A 13,583-nucleotide genomic window follows, 5' to 3' on the forward strand; every position below is an offset into this window, starting at 1 on the left:
GTTTTTTTTTCTAATTGTTTAAGCAACTTTATTAATTATATATGGTTTATAAACATCATTTTAAACATTATGCACTGTTTTTCAAAGACAGTCGTGTTATTTTATTACGCTTTGAGGAAACGTGCATAATATTTTGCTCGATGCGCCCTCTTGTGGCCTCAGGAGAGAAGCCAAAAGCTTTTTTCCCCCTAACTGAAATTATGCCTTTTAAATTCGAATATAATTCTAATTTTGATATTTAAATGGAAAATTCTAATTTAGTTTTTCAGTCATTTTGACAGCCCTACCACATTTTTCTTGACTATCATGCAGCCCAAACTGCAACAATCTTCTATTTGTCTAATCGCAACACTAAAACGGAAAAGGATTGGTGGTCCTGAATTTTAATTTGTTCAAAAGACACAAATTCTCATATTTTACATTGATGGAGAACCTCTCTTCACTCTCCGCCTTGAAACTCTTTTAGTTGCAGCTATTTTAGTTTCTGTCTCTTCCTAAAAAGTCCAGTCTGCTCTGATTGGTCAACTGCTTAGAGCATGTATGTAATGCCCCTTTCCATAACTAAGGCTGCATGAGCAGCTGTAAACAGTATTATATCTTTGGTAACTTTGGCATTGCTATTGTAAGTCCATATATGTTTTTTTTAAATAAAACAGCATCTCCTCAAAATAGTGAAATCACTCAGCCAACTGTTCTTTGAGGGCAGGGCAAAACAGCCAGTGGACAGGCATCAGAGTTGTCAAAAATATTAGTACATTGGTACCAAAACAATACTTAAATTTTGAAAATGTAACAATACCAGCCTCAAATGCTCCTGTACATATTTGTGTGAGATCTCTATGAAGAGCATCCAAGGTTTCTATTTACAAAGTTTTTGCAGTGTTGAGCTTTGTAGCCAATCACATACATGTTTGTCATGCATGTGACTGCAATGGCCAATCAGAGGCTTTTAAGTCAAAATCCACTCAATACGCCAGAGTTTGTTCAGCATCATTTCCATATAACAAAGTATAAACACAACGTAAATAAGTCAATGTGCAGTAGACAGATTTTTTTGATTATAACGGGAGTCTTCACTCAGTCAGTGAGCATGCGCTGCGGCTAAACTGAACTGATATCAGCTTCACTGATTATAAAGGAAGTGCTCTTTGCTCACTTTCTGTATATAACATTCATAATTTGAATTATTGAATCATTTTCAAGCTGCTAAGTACACACTGCAAAGTTTCACGAATGATAACCATATTGAAATGCAGGCCTGAATCTGAAATTGCTTGGATTAAGTTTTGCAATTTAGTTTAGCCTTTTCGAAGGCTACATGTTTTAATGTATTATTTACTTATAATTATTAACAGCATTAATAATTAAATTACACTTATTTAATTTTCAAATAAATAAAAAAATATGAAAATAAAATAATGACAATAGTTTTTGCTATGATACTGAAATTGGTACCGGTATTGGTACTGATTACTGAAACTTTGGTAACATGACAACTACTTGCAGGCATTATGCCGTTATGTAACATGTAGCTTTCTGCTGGAGAGATGAACTCCCTTTGGCGTGGACTTTATGCTTTGTATCTTGTATATTGCACGTCATTTACATGCACAAACAGCAATATTACACAATAAAAGATCAAATCAAAAAAGCATAATAGGTGCCCTTTAAAGAGATCTTCTCTAACAACACAGGAAAAGAATGGACACTGCTTGACTAATTATCCAGCGGTAGCTCATTAGTCGCTGGCAATGTAAAAAGAATTCCTGTGTCTGGGTTCCTGACTTCAAAAGGCACATGCCGACCAACCCGATTTGAGAAACAATTACTTTTTCCTTGTTATTCGTTTAAGTAGCAGCAGCTTTTTGAAAAACTTTAGTTCACACAAAAACGAAATCACTATTGTGATTTACTCAACCTCATGTTATGCCAAACCTGTACGATGTGTTCAATGTGTTCTGGTTTGGTTAAGTTCTGTTCCTGTGCCATATGCTCCCTGACCTAGTTTCCTAGTGTGTGACAGTTTGTTCCCTTAATTGCTGCTGTCGTTCACCTGTTGTTCTATTAGCTTACTCATAAGTCTTCCCTGTTACTGAAGCCCTACTTTTTTCAAGTAACGGATTACTTTTTAATTTACAAGAGAATATCTGAGTTACTTTTTCAAATAAGTAACGCAAGTTACTTTTTTTTCCAATTTATTGATTGACAGCTCTGGTGTTGCCATGGTGACAGAAATCAGAAGATGTTACTGTAGTTCTAAAATAAATATAAATATGCATTAATTCATCTCTCACACACACAAAAAAAAAACTGATTCAGCATTCCTCAAAATGAATAAAAATAACGCAACTCAAAATATGATGCAAACCTGCAGTAATTACATGTTAAACAACACAAATATCCTTTATGTATTTATTCCCATTCTATTAACCAATGTCTTTGCTTCTGACCTTCGATGATCCAGTTCAACCGTACTAATAAGCACAAATTACTCTAGAGAAACATTTGTGTGTCTTTTTTTTATTGCTGAAGTGTGTTGAAATCTCTTCGTCTGCATTCTACTGTACGGACGTAAATTTACTTTCCCTTCAGCCTGAGGCTTATTCATTTCACTTTTGGTGTGAAAAGGCTTTTATATTTGCCAAAAATATAACTTTTTTATTTTAAAAACAAACAAGCAAGCCCTGTCCAGATTTAAAAAGTAACGCAAAAGTAACATAACGCATTACTTTCCATAAAAAGTAACTAAGTAACGTAATCAGTTACTTTTTTTATGGAGTAACGCAATATTGTAATGCATTACTTTTAAAAGTAACTTTCCCCAACACTGGCCCTATGTTTCCGTAACTTGGATTGTATTGTGTGAATGACTAACGTGGTTGTTATCTAAATTTATCTCCAACAATCTCTTAAGTTTTCCTGTGTGGATTATAATAAAACTGTCCTAGTTTCTATCTCCTTCATCGTGCTTCTCTACAACCGCAGACACGTTACAAGATGCTTGTTTCCATACAATGCACTAGTCAAGCTCCAGATGTAATGAAAAAGCATAATAAAACCAGCAGTTTGTGTACTATATTCCTAGTTGTCTGTGGTTTTTACAAAAGTTAAAAAATGTTGGATGACATGAAGATGAGTAAATGATTACAGACAATCTATTCCATTAAATCAACTATCAAAACAAGTTTGCAGGATTGAATTGCCGCTACACACTAGCCCTGACCTGATGAGGCTCACTCTTTGGGTCGCTGTTTCAGTAGCTTCTAGGGTTGGTGGGGCGCCTTCGACGAAGGCAATTCCATAAAGCAGGAAGTTGTTGAGGAAGTTCTTCAGCTCCTCGTCGCAGCTCATGAACTTGTCCCAACTGGCAGAAGGCACCTTAGCGCTGGAGTAGATATCTGCGTTCCACAGGATTCGAGGTTGCATGGCACTTCTCTTCCGGCCCTCATAGCTGTTTTGGGCCAGCCATGTTAGGTTGTACCGCGTCATGTGACCATCTGGCCCTGGAGGGGATCACAGACAAGGTGGAAATGACTTCATTAGGAGATAACTATGATCAGTGAGTTAAAATTTCATTGGTTTTTATCAGTGGAGGATGTTACTAGTTTAGTGATGAGTCCATCAGGGTCTCTAGGGTTGAGCTCAATCAACAAAAATTAATTTGTACTTTTTCCATTAAAAAAATAAATAAAATTCTGGGTTACAGTGAGGCACTTACAGTAGAAGTGAATGGGGACAAAATGTACTCAGTTTCAATAGTTGTAGCCAACACCATAAATGTGTGAAAACATTTCTTATTAAGTTTGTCTGTGTAATAACTATGATCAGGGAGTTAAAATTTCATTGGTTTTTATCAGTGGAGGATGTTACTAGTTTAGTGATGGGTCCATCAGGGTCTCTAGGGTTGAGCTCAATCAACAAAAATTAATTTGTACTTTTTCCATTTAAAAAAACCCCCAAAAATTCTGGGTTACAGTGAGGCACTTACAGTAGAAGTGAATGGGGACAAAATGTACTCAGTTTCAATAGTTGTAGCCAACACCATAAATGTGTGAAAAAATTTCTTATTAACTTTGTCTGTGTAAAGTTACATCCAATTTTACAACTTCATTGCCACTGTAACACAAGACTATAAACCCTGAAACCCTAAAGTAGCTAGAAATGCTGATTTAAACAGCTTTACAACACCAAAAATACATACATTTTCACAGAAGGTTTAATATTAAGTTTAACTTCCATTGAATCGGACTCATAAATGTAAAGTTAAATTGATGACGGTCTTTTAAGATGGATTTCAAGAGCTTTAGGACTGCAAAATACAGCAATATTTCAAAATAATCCTTATCCTTACAAATTACTCGTTATCCTTAGAGTTTACACACTGTCTTACTAACATAATGAAAACTGAATCATTTAATTTATTCCATGAACTTGTATTCCTCATACCAGATATTTACCATAAGTATTTTTTACCATATGCTATGTATTTAAATACACTTTGCATTAGTTTATAGAAGTGGCAGCTAATAATATATATTATAAAATATATTATAATTATAAAAGCCCGAGAGAAATCTAGAAATGTATCATATCTGATGCTGATATTAAAATGGTCAGTCTTAATACTGTGATTTGATTTCCTTAATTCATTTGATTACTTTTTCAAGTCCATATTGAAAGGTTAGATTAGTGTGCAAAAAAAAACAGTAGCTTTTAAAAACACAAGGAGAAGATGTTCACATTCGGACGGGATTAGATTTATCAGGGGAAGGTGATTTGCTGTGCTATTTTTACAGAGGTTAGGTGAGAAAAACACAGACTTGACAGATTCAGACTGGATTAAAATCTCAAAGCACACACATTTCTCTAACGTCCTCTGGGAAAACTAGTCCTGTCCAAACAGGGCTTTAAAAATTAAAGATGATTTTCTGAAAAGCTGCTTTTAAACCATATGGATTGTGAAAAGAGCTGTACAAATAAAAATGTTAACACTTTAGTATACACTGTAAAAAATGACCGTGAATTTAACGGTAAAACACTGTAAAAATGCTACAGTAAAAACCTGTTAAATGGTTAATGGTAAATTCCCCTACTATATACGGTGAAAAACTGTATTGGACATTACATGTATTGGACATTAATTTTACGGTAGTATACCGTATTTGGAAGTGAAAAAGTGAAAAAGCGTATAATTTACAGTGAATAACCGTAAATTGACATTCCCAAAATTCCCTGCATTACATTTCAAATTTGATGTTTTTTTGTTGAAACAACCATGTTTCTACATGAGTTTTTCATCTCTTTCATATATGTTATTATTTAAAAGCTGCTTGTGATGGGCTTTGGTTCATCATGTTCACCATCTGCATTTGGTGGTTATCAGTGTATTACAAAGGTACAAAACAGATTTCAGTACTTCAATAGGTTGGTATATTAACATTATATCAGTTAATGAAATTACGGTATTTAACTGTAAATTTAAGTTAAAACCGTAAAACCTAAAACGTTGCTACCGTATTTTTTTACAGTAAAATTCCGGCAACCACAGCTGCCGTTTTTTTACCGTATATTTTACGGAATTTTTTTTACAGTGTAGGGACCAATTCTCACTAACTAGTAACTAGTTACTTATCAGCATACATATTACTAGCATTTTGGCTGTTTATTAGTACTTATAAAGCACATATTAATGCCTTATTCTGCATGACCATATTCTAGATCATTTAATCCACCCCATACCTAAACTAACAACTACCTTACTAACTATTAATAAGCATTAGGAGTTTATTGAGGCAAAAGTCATAGTTAATAGTGAGAATTGGTCCCCAAACTAAAATGTGACCATAAAAATTATTTGACAAGATAAAAATGTTTAATGCAAGAGCTACTGTACTGAGTGCAGTGCTACTTTTTCTTTGGTATAATGTGAACTGAATTGTGCACAGTAATATTAAGATTATATAAATGTTTTAAGAAAGTAAACTGGGCCCATTTTGATTTCATGTCAACTTAAAAAAGGGAAACTGATGATAAAAAACTAACGTCAGGGCACTTAGCAGTTAACACCGCTTCACACCAAATATTTCACCAGTCGACTGACACAATCCTGGGTCAAAGTAACACAAGACACAAAGTCATGAGAAAGTGAGGACTGCTGTTACTATGTAACTAACTGTAAAAATAATGTAATGCAGTCTGTAAAGTGAATCTCACAGATGTTCTGTCGGCTGAGTTTCGTAAGAGTCAAAGGTTTGTCTGTCTTTCTCACAGAGTCTTATCTTTACTTAGGAAAGAGATATCCATCTTTGTTTTGGAAGAGTGTTAAACTTATCTTAGCACAATAGGATCACAATCTCTGAGGAGAGAAACACGAAGACACAGTTAAAGTCAGATTACCTTCCAATCCCAACATTAAGCAATCTTGCAGAAAACCGTGAACATTTTGTATAGGTGACACGTTTAATGATTTTGTTTTGTTTCCCGTACAAATCCATTCTGAAAGAATGTTTACCAGGAAATGAGAGACAGGGAATTAATAAAGGTGTGCCAACAAATCAGACAAGTCAGATAAACAAAGAATTAAAAATCGCATGAATGCCAATCTCATCCTAAAAGGGTTAGCTCACCAAAAAAATAAAAATTGCTGGTGCATCTAATTTTAAAGGCTGTGCATTTGTCAGCTGCATATGTTAATTGCAAAAAAGTAACCATTACATTTCAAAGAAAGAACAATATTACACAAGGAATAACAGCCGAGTTTATAATGGTTACTTTTGTAAAATGAGACATCCTCGATTACATATGCGGCCGACAATTGCAATCTCTGAAGGGTGCGGCCTTTGAAAATGAGACACAGCTGTTGTCATTAATTTGAAACATCTTCCTTATGCTGGGTAGTACACACTAAAAGATTTTTAAAATCTTGTAAGATCTTCAAAATGTGAGAGACCACAAACATGTTGAATATTTACGATTCGCGATCGAGGCGCCTCCGACGTTCTTCTGAGCAGATTTAGTCGCTCTTAACACACCTCACACCACAGGAAAATATGATAAGATAATCTTTAGAACCACCAAGATAATCGGGACATTACCTAGGATTGTCGGAAGGGGAGAAATCGGCCCAAAATCAGCCCGATTATCTTGTGGTGTGTACCCAGCATTACTGTTTTGAACAGCAGCTCAAAGTGATCAAGTCTGTCAAGCTGCAAAAACAGAGAACAACAACAAATGGAACTAATCCATATTTGTCAGTAAAGACCTGGCGAGAATATTGGCTTAAGATTTAGATTATCAGTGAATAATAACAAAATGTTGGTCTTAGGGTGTGAAATTAACTTTTTCACTCACCAGCCAATTTGGCTACTACATTTTTAAGTTACCGGCCATTCATAACTTCTACTAGCCAAAATAAATAAATAAATGAATAAAACACGCACAAAACGGATATAAACCAAATGAACTACGTCACAGCTTCATATTTAAATATATCTATTATAAAATCTGAATTTCATATCATTCCAGGGTATCTAGGATTTTTAAAGAGATGAGTCAGAAGTATCAATTATTACATTAATTTAAACAATTATTATATGAATTTAACAACATATAAATATATCTTAATGTCTTAATTGCTTAGATTTTTAAAATGCATTAGCATTAGCTTCTTGTCGATCCACCGGTTCATATTTACAGTGTGTTTGCTGGGTCGATTTTCGCAATGGTCTGCACAAAAACAGCTGAAACAAACAAATTCATCCTCTGCCACCAGGAGGCGCTTGGCAGATTATAGCCATTTCCACGGTAACGGATTTTGATGACTCACAAGTTCAGTATTGTGCTAAATCTGCTGGCTTACATTAACTTCCACAAAAATTTAAAGAGTGAAGAAAAGTAACCCGCCAAAATAGGCTAGTGATTTGACAACGTTACCCGCCACAGTTGACTTTTACCCGCATTTGGCAGGTTGGCAGGTGTTAATTTCAAACCCTGGTTGGTCTGTTCCCTACAAAAAGTCATGCACATGAGCCATCTGGGCTACTTTTATAATAATAGAAAAGGCAGACAAAATAACGGAATAGCTAAACAAAATAGCAAAACGTTGACTATGGGCTACTTTTATGGTGGATTTCAGTTCTTTTTGGTCCTTAAATGTGAGTAAATAAAGGCAGAATGTTCATTTCATTTGGTGAGCTCTCCCTTTAAGGTAGTTTCCCGGGCACATATTTAGTGGTGCCCTTCAACTGAAGTGATACTGATTTACAGCTGAATTGGATTAATCCTTGTTCTGCACTTACATGTCAGGAAGAGGTTGTCTTCATCCACTCTGCTCTTTAAAGGCCTGATGTTCAGATCAATGCTGGCAGTGTCCAGGTTACGCTGGTTTGTTTTTGAGTTGTAGCATGAAGCCGAGCGGCAGTGATCTCGCAGCCAAACGTAGTCAAAGTGCATTACAAGACCACCATAGTTGAGCTCTGCAGAAATATATTAATTAATTACACTCGTTTAAAACCATTCTTTTTTTTTAATTACTGTTTATTATGGCATGTAATAATTTAAAATATGATGTCCATCAATAAATTCTGTAATGATGCACATATATCAGTGTAAATAATGTGGATATAGTAGTGATAGCAGCCAGGCTGATTAATCAACCATTTTAGTGAATTTTGAATAAATAGAGTGTAAAATAAAATAATCAAAATATAAATTCAAATATATTTGTTTGTATCTTGTTTGCTATCATGAGTAATGCTATCATAAGTAATATAATTTAATCAGCCATTAAATAAAGAAAAATATAATAATAATAATTTATCTAAAACACCTTGTTAGATCTAGTGTTATTTTAGTATCATTGAGATACTTTAATAATTTTTTATATTTTGAATTAGATTTAATGTTTATGCTTTCATTTTAATTGTAAAGTTTTAGTTATTTTGTTATGACATTTTTATTAGTTTTCATTGTTTTTAAATGTCTATGTAGTTTTTTTATTACTTTTTATTTCAGTTATAGTTATTTTAGTACATCATGTTAAACTAAATGAAAATAAGAAATGTTGCCTTGTCAACTAGCAATAATAAAATAAGTTTAAGTTTGAACCCTGGTTGGTCTGTTCCCTACAAAAAGTCATGCACATGAGCCATCTGGGCTACTTTTATAATAATAGAAAAGGCAGACAAAATAACGGAATAGCTAAACAAAATAGCAAAACGTTGACTATGGGCTACTTTTATGGTGGATTTCAGTTCTTTTTGGTCCTTAAATGTGAGTAAATAAAGGCAGAATGTTCATTTCATTTGGTGAGCTCTCCCTTTAAGGTCGTTTCCCGGGCACATATTTAGTGGTGCCCTTCAACTGAAGTGATACTGATTTACAGCTGAATTGGATTAATCCTTGTTCTGCACTTACATGTCAGGAAGAGGTTGTCTTCATCCACTCTGCTCTTTAAAGGCCTGATGTTCAGATCAATGCTGGCAGTGTCCAGGTTACGCTGGTTTGTTTTTGAGTTGTAGCATGAAGCCGAGCGGCAGTGATCTCGCAGCCAAACGTAGTCAAAGTGCATTACAAGACCACCATAGTTGAGCTCTGCAGAAATATATTAATTAATTACACTCGTTTACAACCATTCTTTTTTTTTAATTACTGTTTATTATGGCATGTAATAATTTAAAATATGATGTCCATCAATAAATTCTGTAATGATGCACATATATAAGTGTAAATAATGTGGATATAGTAGTGATAGCAGCCAGGCTGATTAATCAACCATTTTAGTGAATTTTGAATAAATATAGTGTAAAATAAAATAATCAAAATATAAATTCAAATATATTTGTTTGTATCTTGTTTGCTATCATGAGTAATGCTATCATTGCTATCATAAGTAATATAATTTAATCAGCCATTAAATAAAGAAAAATATAATAATAATAATTTATCTAAAACACCTTGTTAGATCTAGTGTTATTTTAGTATCATTGAGATACTTTAATAATTTTTTATATTTTGAATTAGATTTAATGTTTATGCTTTCATTTTAATTGTAAAGTTTTAGTTATTTTGTTATGACATTTTTATTAGTTTTCATTGTTTTTAAATGTCTATGTAGTTTTTTTATTACTTTTTATTTCAGTTATAGTTATTTTAGTACATCATGTTAAACTAAATGAAAATAAGAAATGTTGCCTTGTCAACTAGCAATAATAAAATAAGTTTAAGTTTGTTTTTACAGTTTTAGTTAACTAGAATAACCCTGGTTTGATCACTGTATCTATCTATAATTATTTGGTTGAGATATAAAATGATCCTTGGTAAATATTCAGTTATTTTGAAAGCAAGTCTCTCACCCAGGCAGTCAGGCAGCAGCTGATAGTTGCATGAAGATGAATGGGTTGCAGTGTGCTGTAATCTCTTGCTCTGAGAACTGGCTCCCAAACACTTTAAACCTTGGTTCAAGTGCACATATCCACTCAGTCTGGCCAACATCCTTATCAATGCCATAGTGACCTGCAAAGAGAGAAACCCCCGTGCACATAACGCACTAATCCTAAAACAATGCAGCCAAATGCACTCACATATTATCTGGATAACATACAGCTAGTAACAAAGTAATATAGTGTATCAAATTCTGCATGCATGCTTACTTGCAGCGCGCGAGTCGATCCGGAACTTCAAGCTCCTGTGTGCGGTTTTGACAAGTGTGAAACTTCGGTGAACTTCACTTCGCGTCTGTTTCTTAAAGAGCTGACATATAAAATCGTTAACATTAATCATTGAACTTGAGCTTCATCCCCGCCATTGTGTCTGTGTGTTCATGTGGTGTCCACGCAAGCGCTCAAACCCGCCGATTCTACTACGTTGAAGACTTGCTTAATATTCATGAGCCAGAGCTGCGCCATTGGAGGTTACCGAGCAACGTTAGCATCACGTAATTAATATTAATAAGGCTTCACCATGAAGCTTACCACGCAACGTCACTTCGGATGTATTCATATTAATAAGCCAAGCCTTTACCGCAGTAGGATTCAGTTATAGGGGTTTATGTTCAATATAAAATATGTATGCATATTCATACATTTATTTACCAGGTTAAAAGGCTTATTAAACGCCATTTACTTTACACTATCGACATTAAAACTATATTTATTTTATAACATTAACATTTTAAACATTTTCATATCACTTCAGAAATAATAATACAGTAATAATCATCCGTAAATAAATGTAAATAAAAGCCACTTTCACATTTCTTCCTCACAACTTACTAGTATGTTACTAGTTGTTTTATTTTTAACTTGTTAATAGGCCTACTTGCTCATTAAATACTAGTACTTTCACATTTTTCGGTAGATAGTACACTAGAAAGCACTAGGTAGTAGTAATAATAATAATAATAATAATAACTGTAGAACAATAACAATCTCTCTCTCTCTCTCTCTCTCAAACCCGCCGATTCTACTATGTTGAAGACTTGCTTAATATTCATGAGCCAGAGCTGCGCCATTGGAGGTTACCGAGCAACGTTAGCATCACGTAATTAATATTAATAAGGCTTCACCATGAAGCTTACCACGCAACGTCACTTCGGATGTATTCATATTAATAAGCCAAGCCTTTACCGCAGTAGGATTCAGTTATAGGGGTTTATGTTCAATATAAAATATGTATGCATATTCATACATTTATTTACCAGGTTAAAAGGCTTATTAAACGCCATTTACTTTACACTATCGACATTAAAACTATATTTATTTTATAACATTAACATTTTAAACATTTTCATATCACTTAAAAAATAATAATAATACAGTAATAATCATCCGTAAATAAATGTAAATAAAAGCCACTTTCACATTTCTTCCTCACAACTTACTAGTATGTTACTAGTTGTTTTATTTTTAACTTGTTAATAGGCCTACTTGCTCATTAAATACTAGTACTTTCACATTTTTCGGTAGATAGTACACTAGAAAGCACTAGGTAGTAGTAATAATAATAATAATAATAATAACTGTAGAACAATAACAATCTCTCTCTCTCTCTCTCTCTCAAAGGTAAAGTATAGCGTGGCTACTGACACCTGGTGGTGTAAATCTGAAACAGCAACACTGCAGAATGAACAAGCAGCATAGAAAACTGCTGAGCAGCAATGCTGTGTGCAAAGAAATAAAGAAATTCAATGAAATGGTGTGTTATGTTTTTATGTAAACTCAGGTAAGTATGTAGGTCTTTGAAGACGTAGTCTATTATTAGGTACTTTTTTAAATATTATTTTGATGTATGGTAAAGTAAAATTTAAATGTATCTGTGAGCTTCCAACACCCTAAAACATAAATTAATTAGTTATATAATTGTTATAAATTGATGATTATTTCCTTATGGTATAGTGCCTTTAAATTGATTACTATTAAAAATGACGTCATCAGAGAAGGAATTTCCAGTGCATTTAGTTGCACGGATTAATTGTTGACCTCAAGACTAGCAATGTGTGCTAACAATGTAAATAGTGTAAATTTTGATTTCATAAGGACTTTAAAAATAACAGTCAAATGTTTCCAAGAACAATTATAGGTAATTAACTGACAAAAGTCAGACTTTTGACAAAATAAACTTATAAAATTCACATAGATGGTTGAATATAATGAATAGTATATGCCATGTAATTTGGACAATTATTGAGATGCACTCTAAAAAAAATTATTCAGGGGACCTGTTACCACAACTTGGTTGCAAGTTCAAAAATTGTAATTTATTCACTTATATTAACCCTTGTGCGTCACTTAAAAAAAATTACACATAGGTCCATAGTGGACAAAAATGTCCGTGTCAAAAAACTGTCATAAAAATTTGAAGCTTGGGAGCACAGAGTTAAGTTTGGTCTCATTTTAAAGAAGACCCATGGCAGATTATTGCTGAAGTAAAAAAACTTTAAAAAGTGAAACCAAAAAAAAGTTATAGAGGTTTACGTTTATGAAAATGATTTATGAACGATATTTTATATAAATTATATATATTTATGAAACCTGTTGAACTCTATACCTGCTAGAAAATCAAAGCCATTTACAAGAACACACACACACACACAATTTTTTTTTATGACACACAAACCACACTCTGGCATCCATAACAACACACCCACACAATTATAACTGCATTATTTATCCAATTGGCTCTATAATATGCAGAAGCAGAAAACAGGAATAAAACGAGTATTTGCTTTATAGGCCAAACCTGAAAAAATGGCTCCATCTGGTAAAAAAAAAAAAAATTAAAGCCTTGCCAATATAATGAAAGCCTATCAACAAAAATTGCATAATTTTACAGTTAAATGGCACTGCGATTAAAAATAGCAGTTTTAATGGGTTTCAATGGGGACATTTTTGTCCTTAAGGTCCTGAGAGGAACATGAAAAGGACAAAAATGTCCAAAAGGCCGCACAAGGGTTAAACCTCAACATTATTTCGATGAGTTATATTGCCATAAACATCCGTGCATTGCCTGGCCTCACAAATGCTCTGGATGAATGGGCAAAAATTCCTACAGAAACACTCCAAAATTGTGGAAAGCCTTCCCAGAAG

The 13,583-nt window shown here is 33.6% G+C and overlaps 1 protein-coding gene across 3 annotated transcripts in view; it reads right to left on the bottom strand.

The window, feature by feature from the left end:
• tmlhe (trimethyllysine hydroxylase, epsilon) overlaps window positions 1-10,863 on the bottom strand; it is a 16,152-nt gene extending 5,289 nt beyond the window's left edge. Inside the window, exons 1-4 of one of the 3 annotated variants that reach the window (XM_016522093.1) lie at window positions 10,650-10,863; window positions 10,353-10,512; window positions 9,415-9,591; window positions 3,224-3,503 (exon numbers count right to left, since the gene is read on the bottom strand). In XM_016522093.1, the coding sequence (XP_016377579.1) occupies window positions 3,224-3,503; window positions 9,415-9,591; window positions 10,353-10,506 (611 nt within the window). In that variant the 5' untranslated portion in view covers window positions 10,507-10,512; window positions 10,650-10,863. Of the gene's footprint in view, window positions 1-3,223; window positions 3,504-8,297; window positions 8,470-9,414; window positions 9,592-10,352; window positions 10,553-10,649 lie in introns of those variants that run through there. The other 2 variants (XM_016522100.1, XM_016522108.1) reach the window with 2 other exon arrangements.
• Window positions 10,864-13,583: the final 2,720 nt, after the last annotated feature.

This window comes from Sinocyclocheilus rhinocerous, unplaced genomic scaffold (genome assembly GCF_001515625.1).
Source record: "Sinocyclocheilus rhinocerous isolate Xijiao unplaced genomic scaffold, SAMN03320098_v1.1 scaffold1967, whole genome shotgun sequence".
NCBI classification, from domain to species: Eukaryota; Metazoa; Chordata; class Actinopteri; order Cypriniformes; family Cyprinidae; genus Sinocyclocheilus; species Sinocyclocheilus rhinocerous.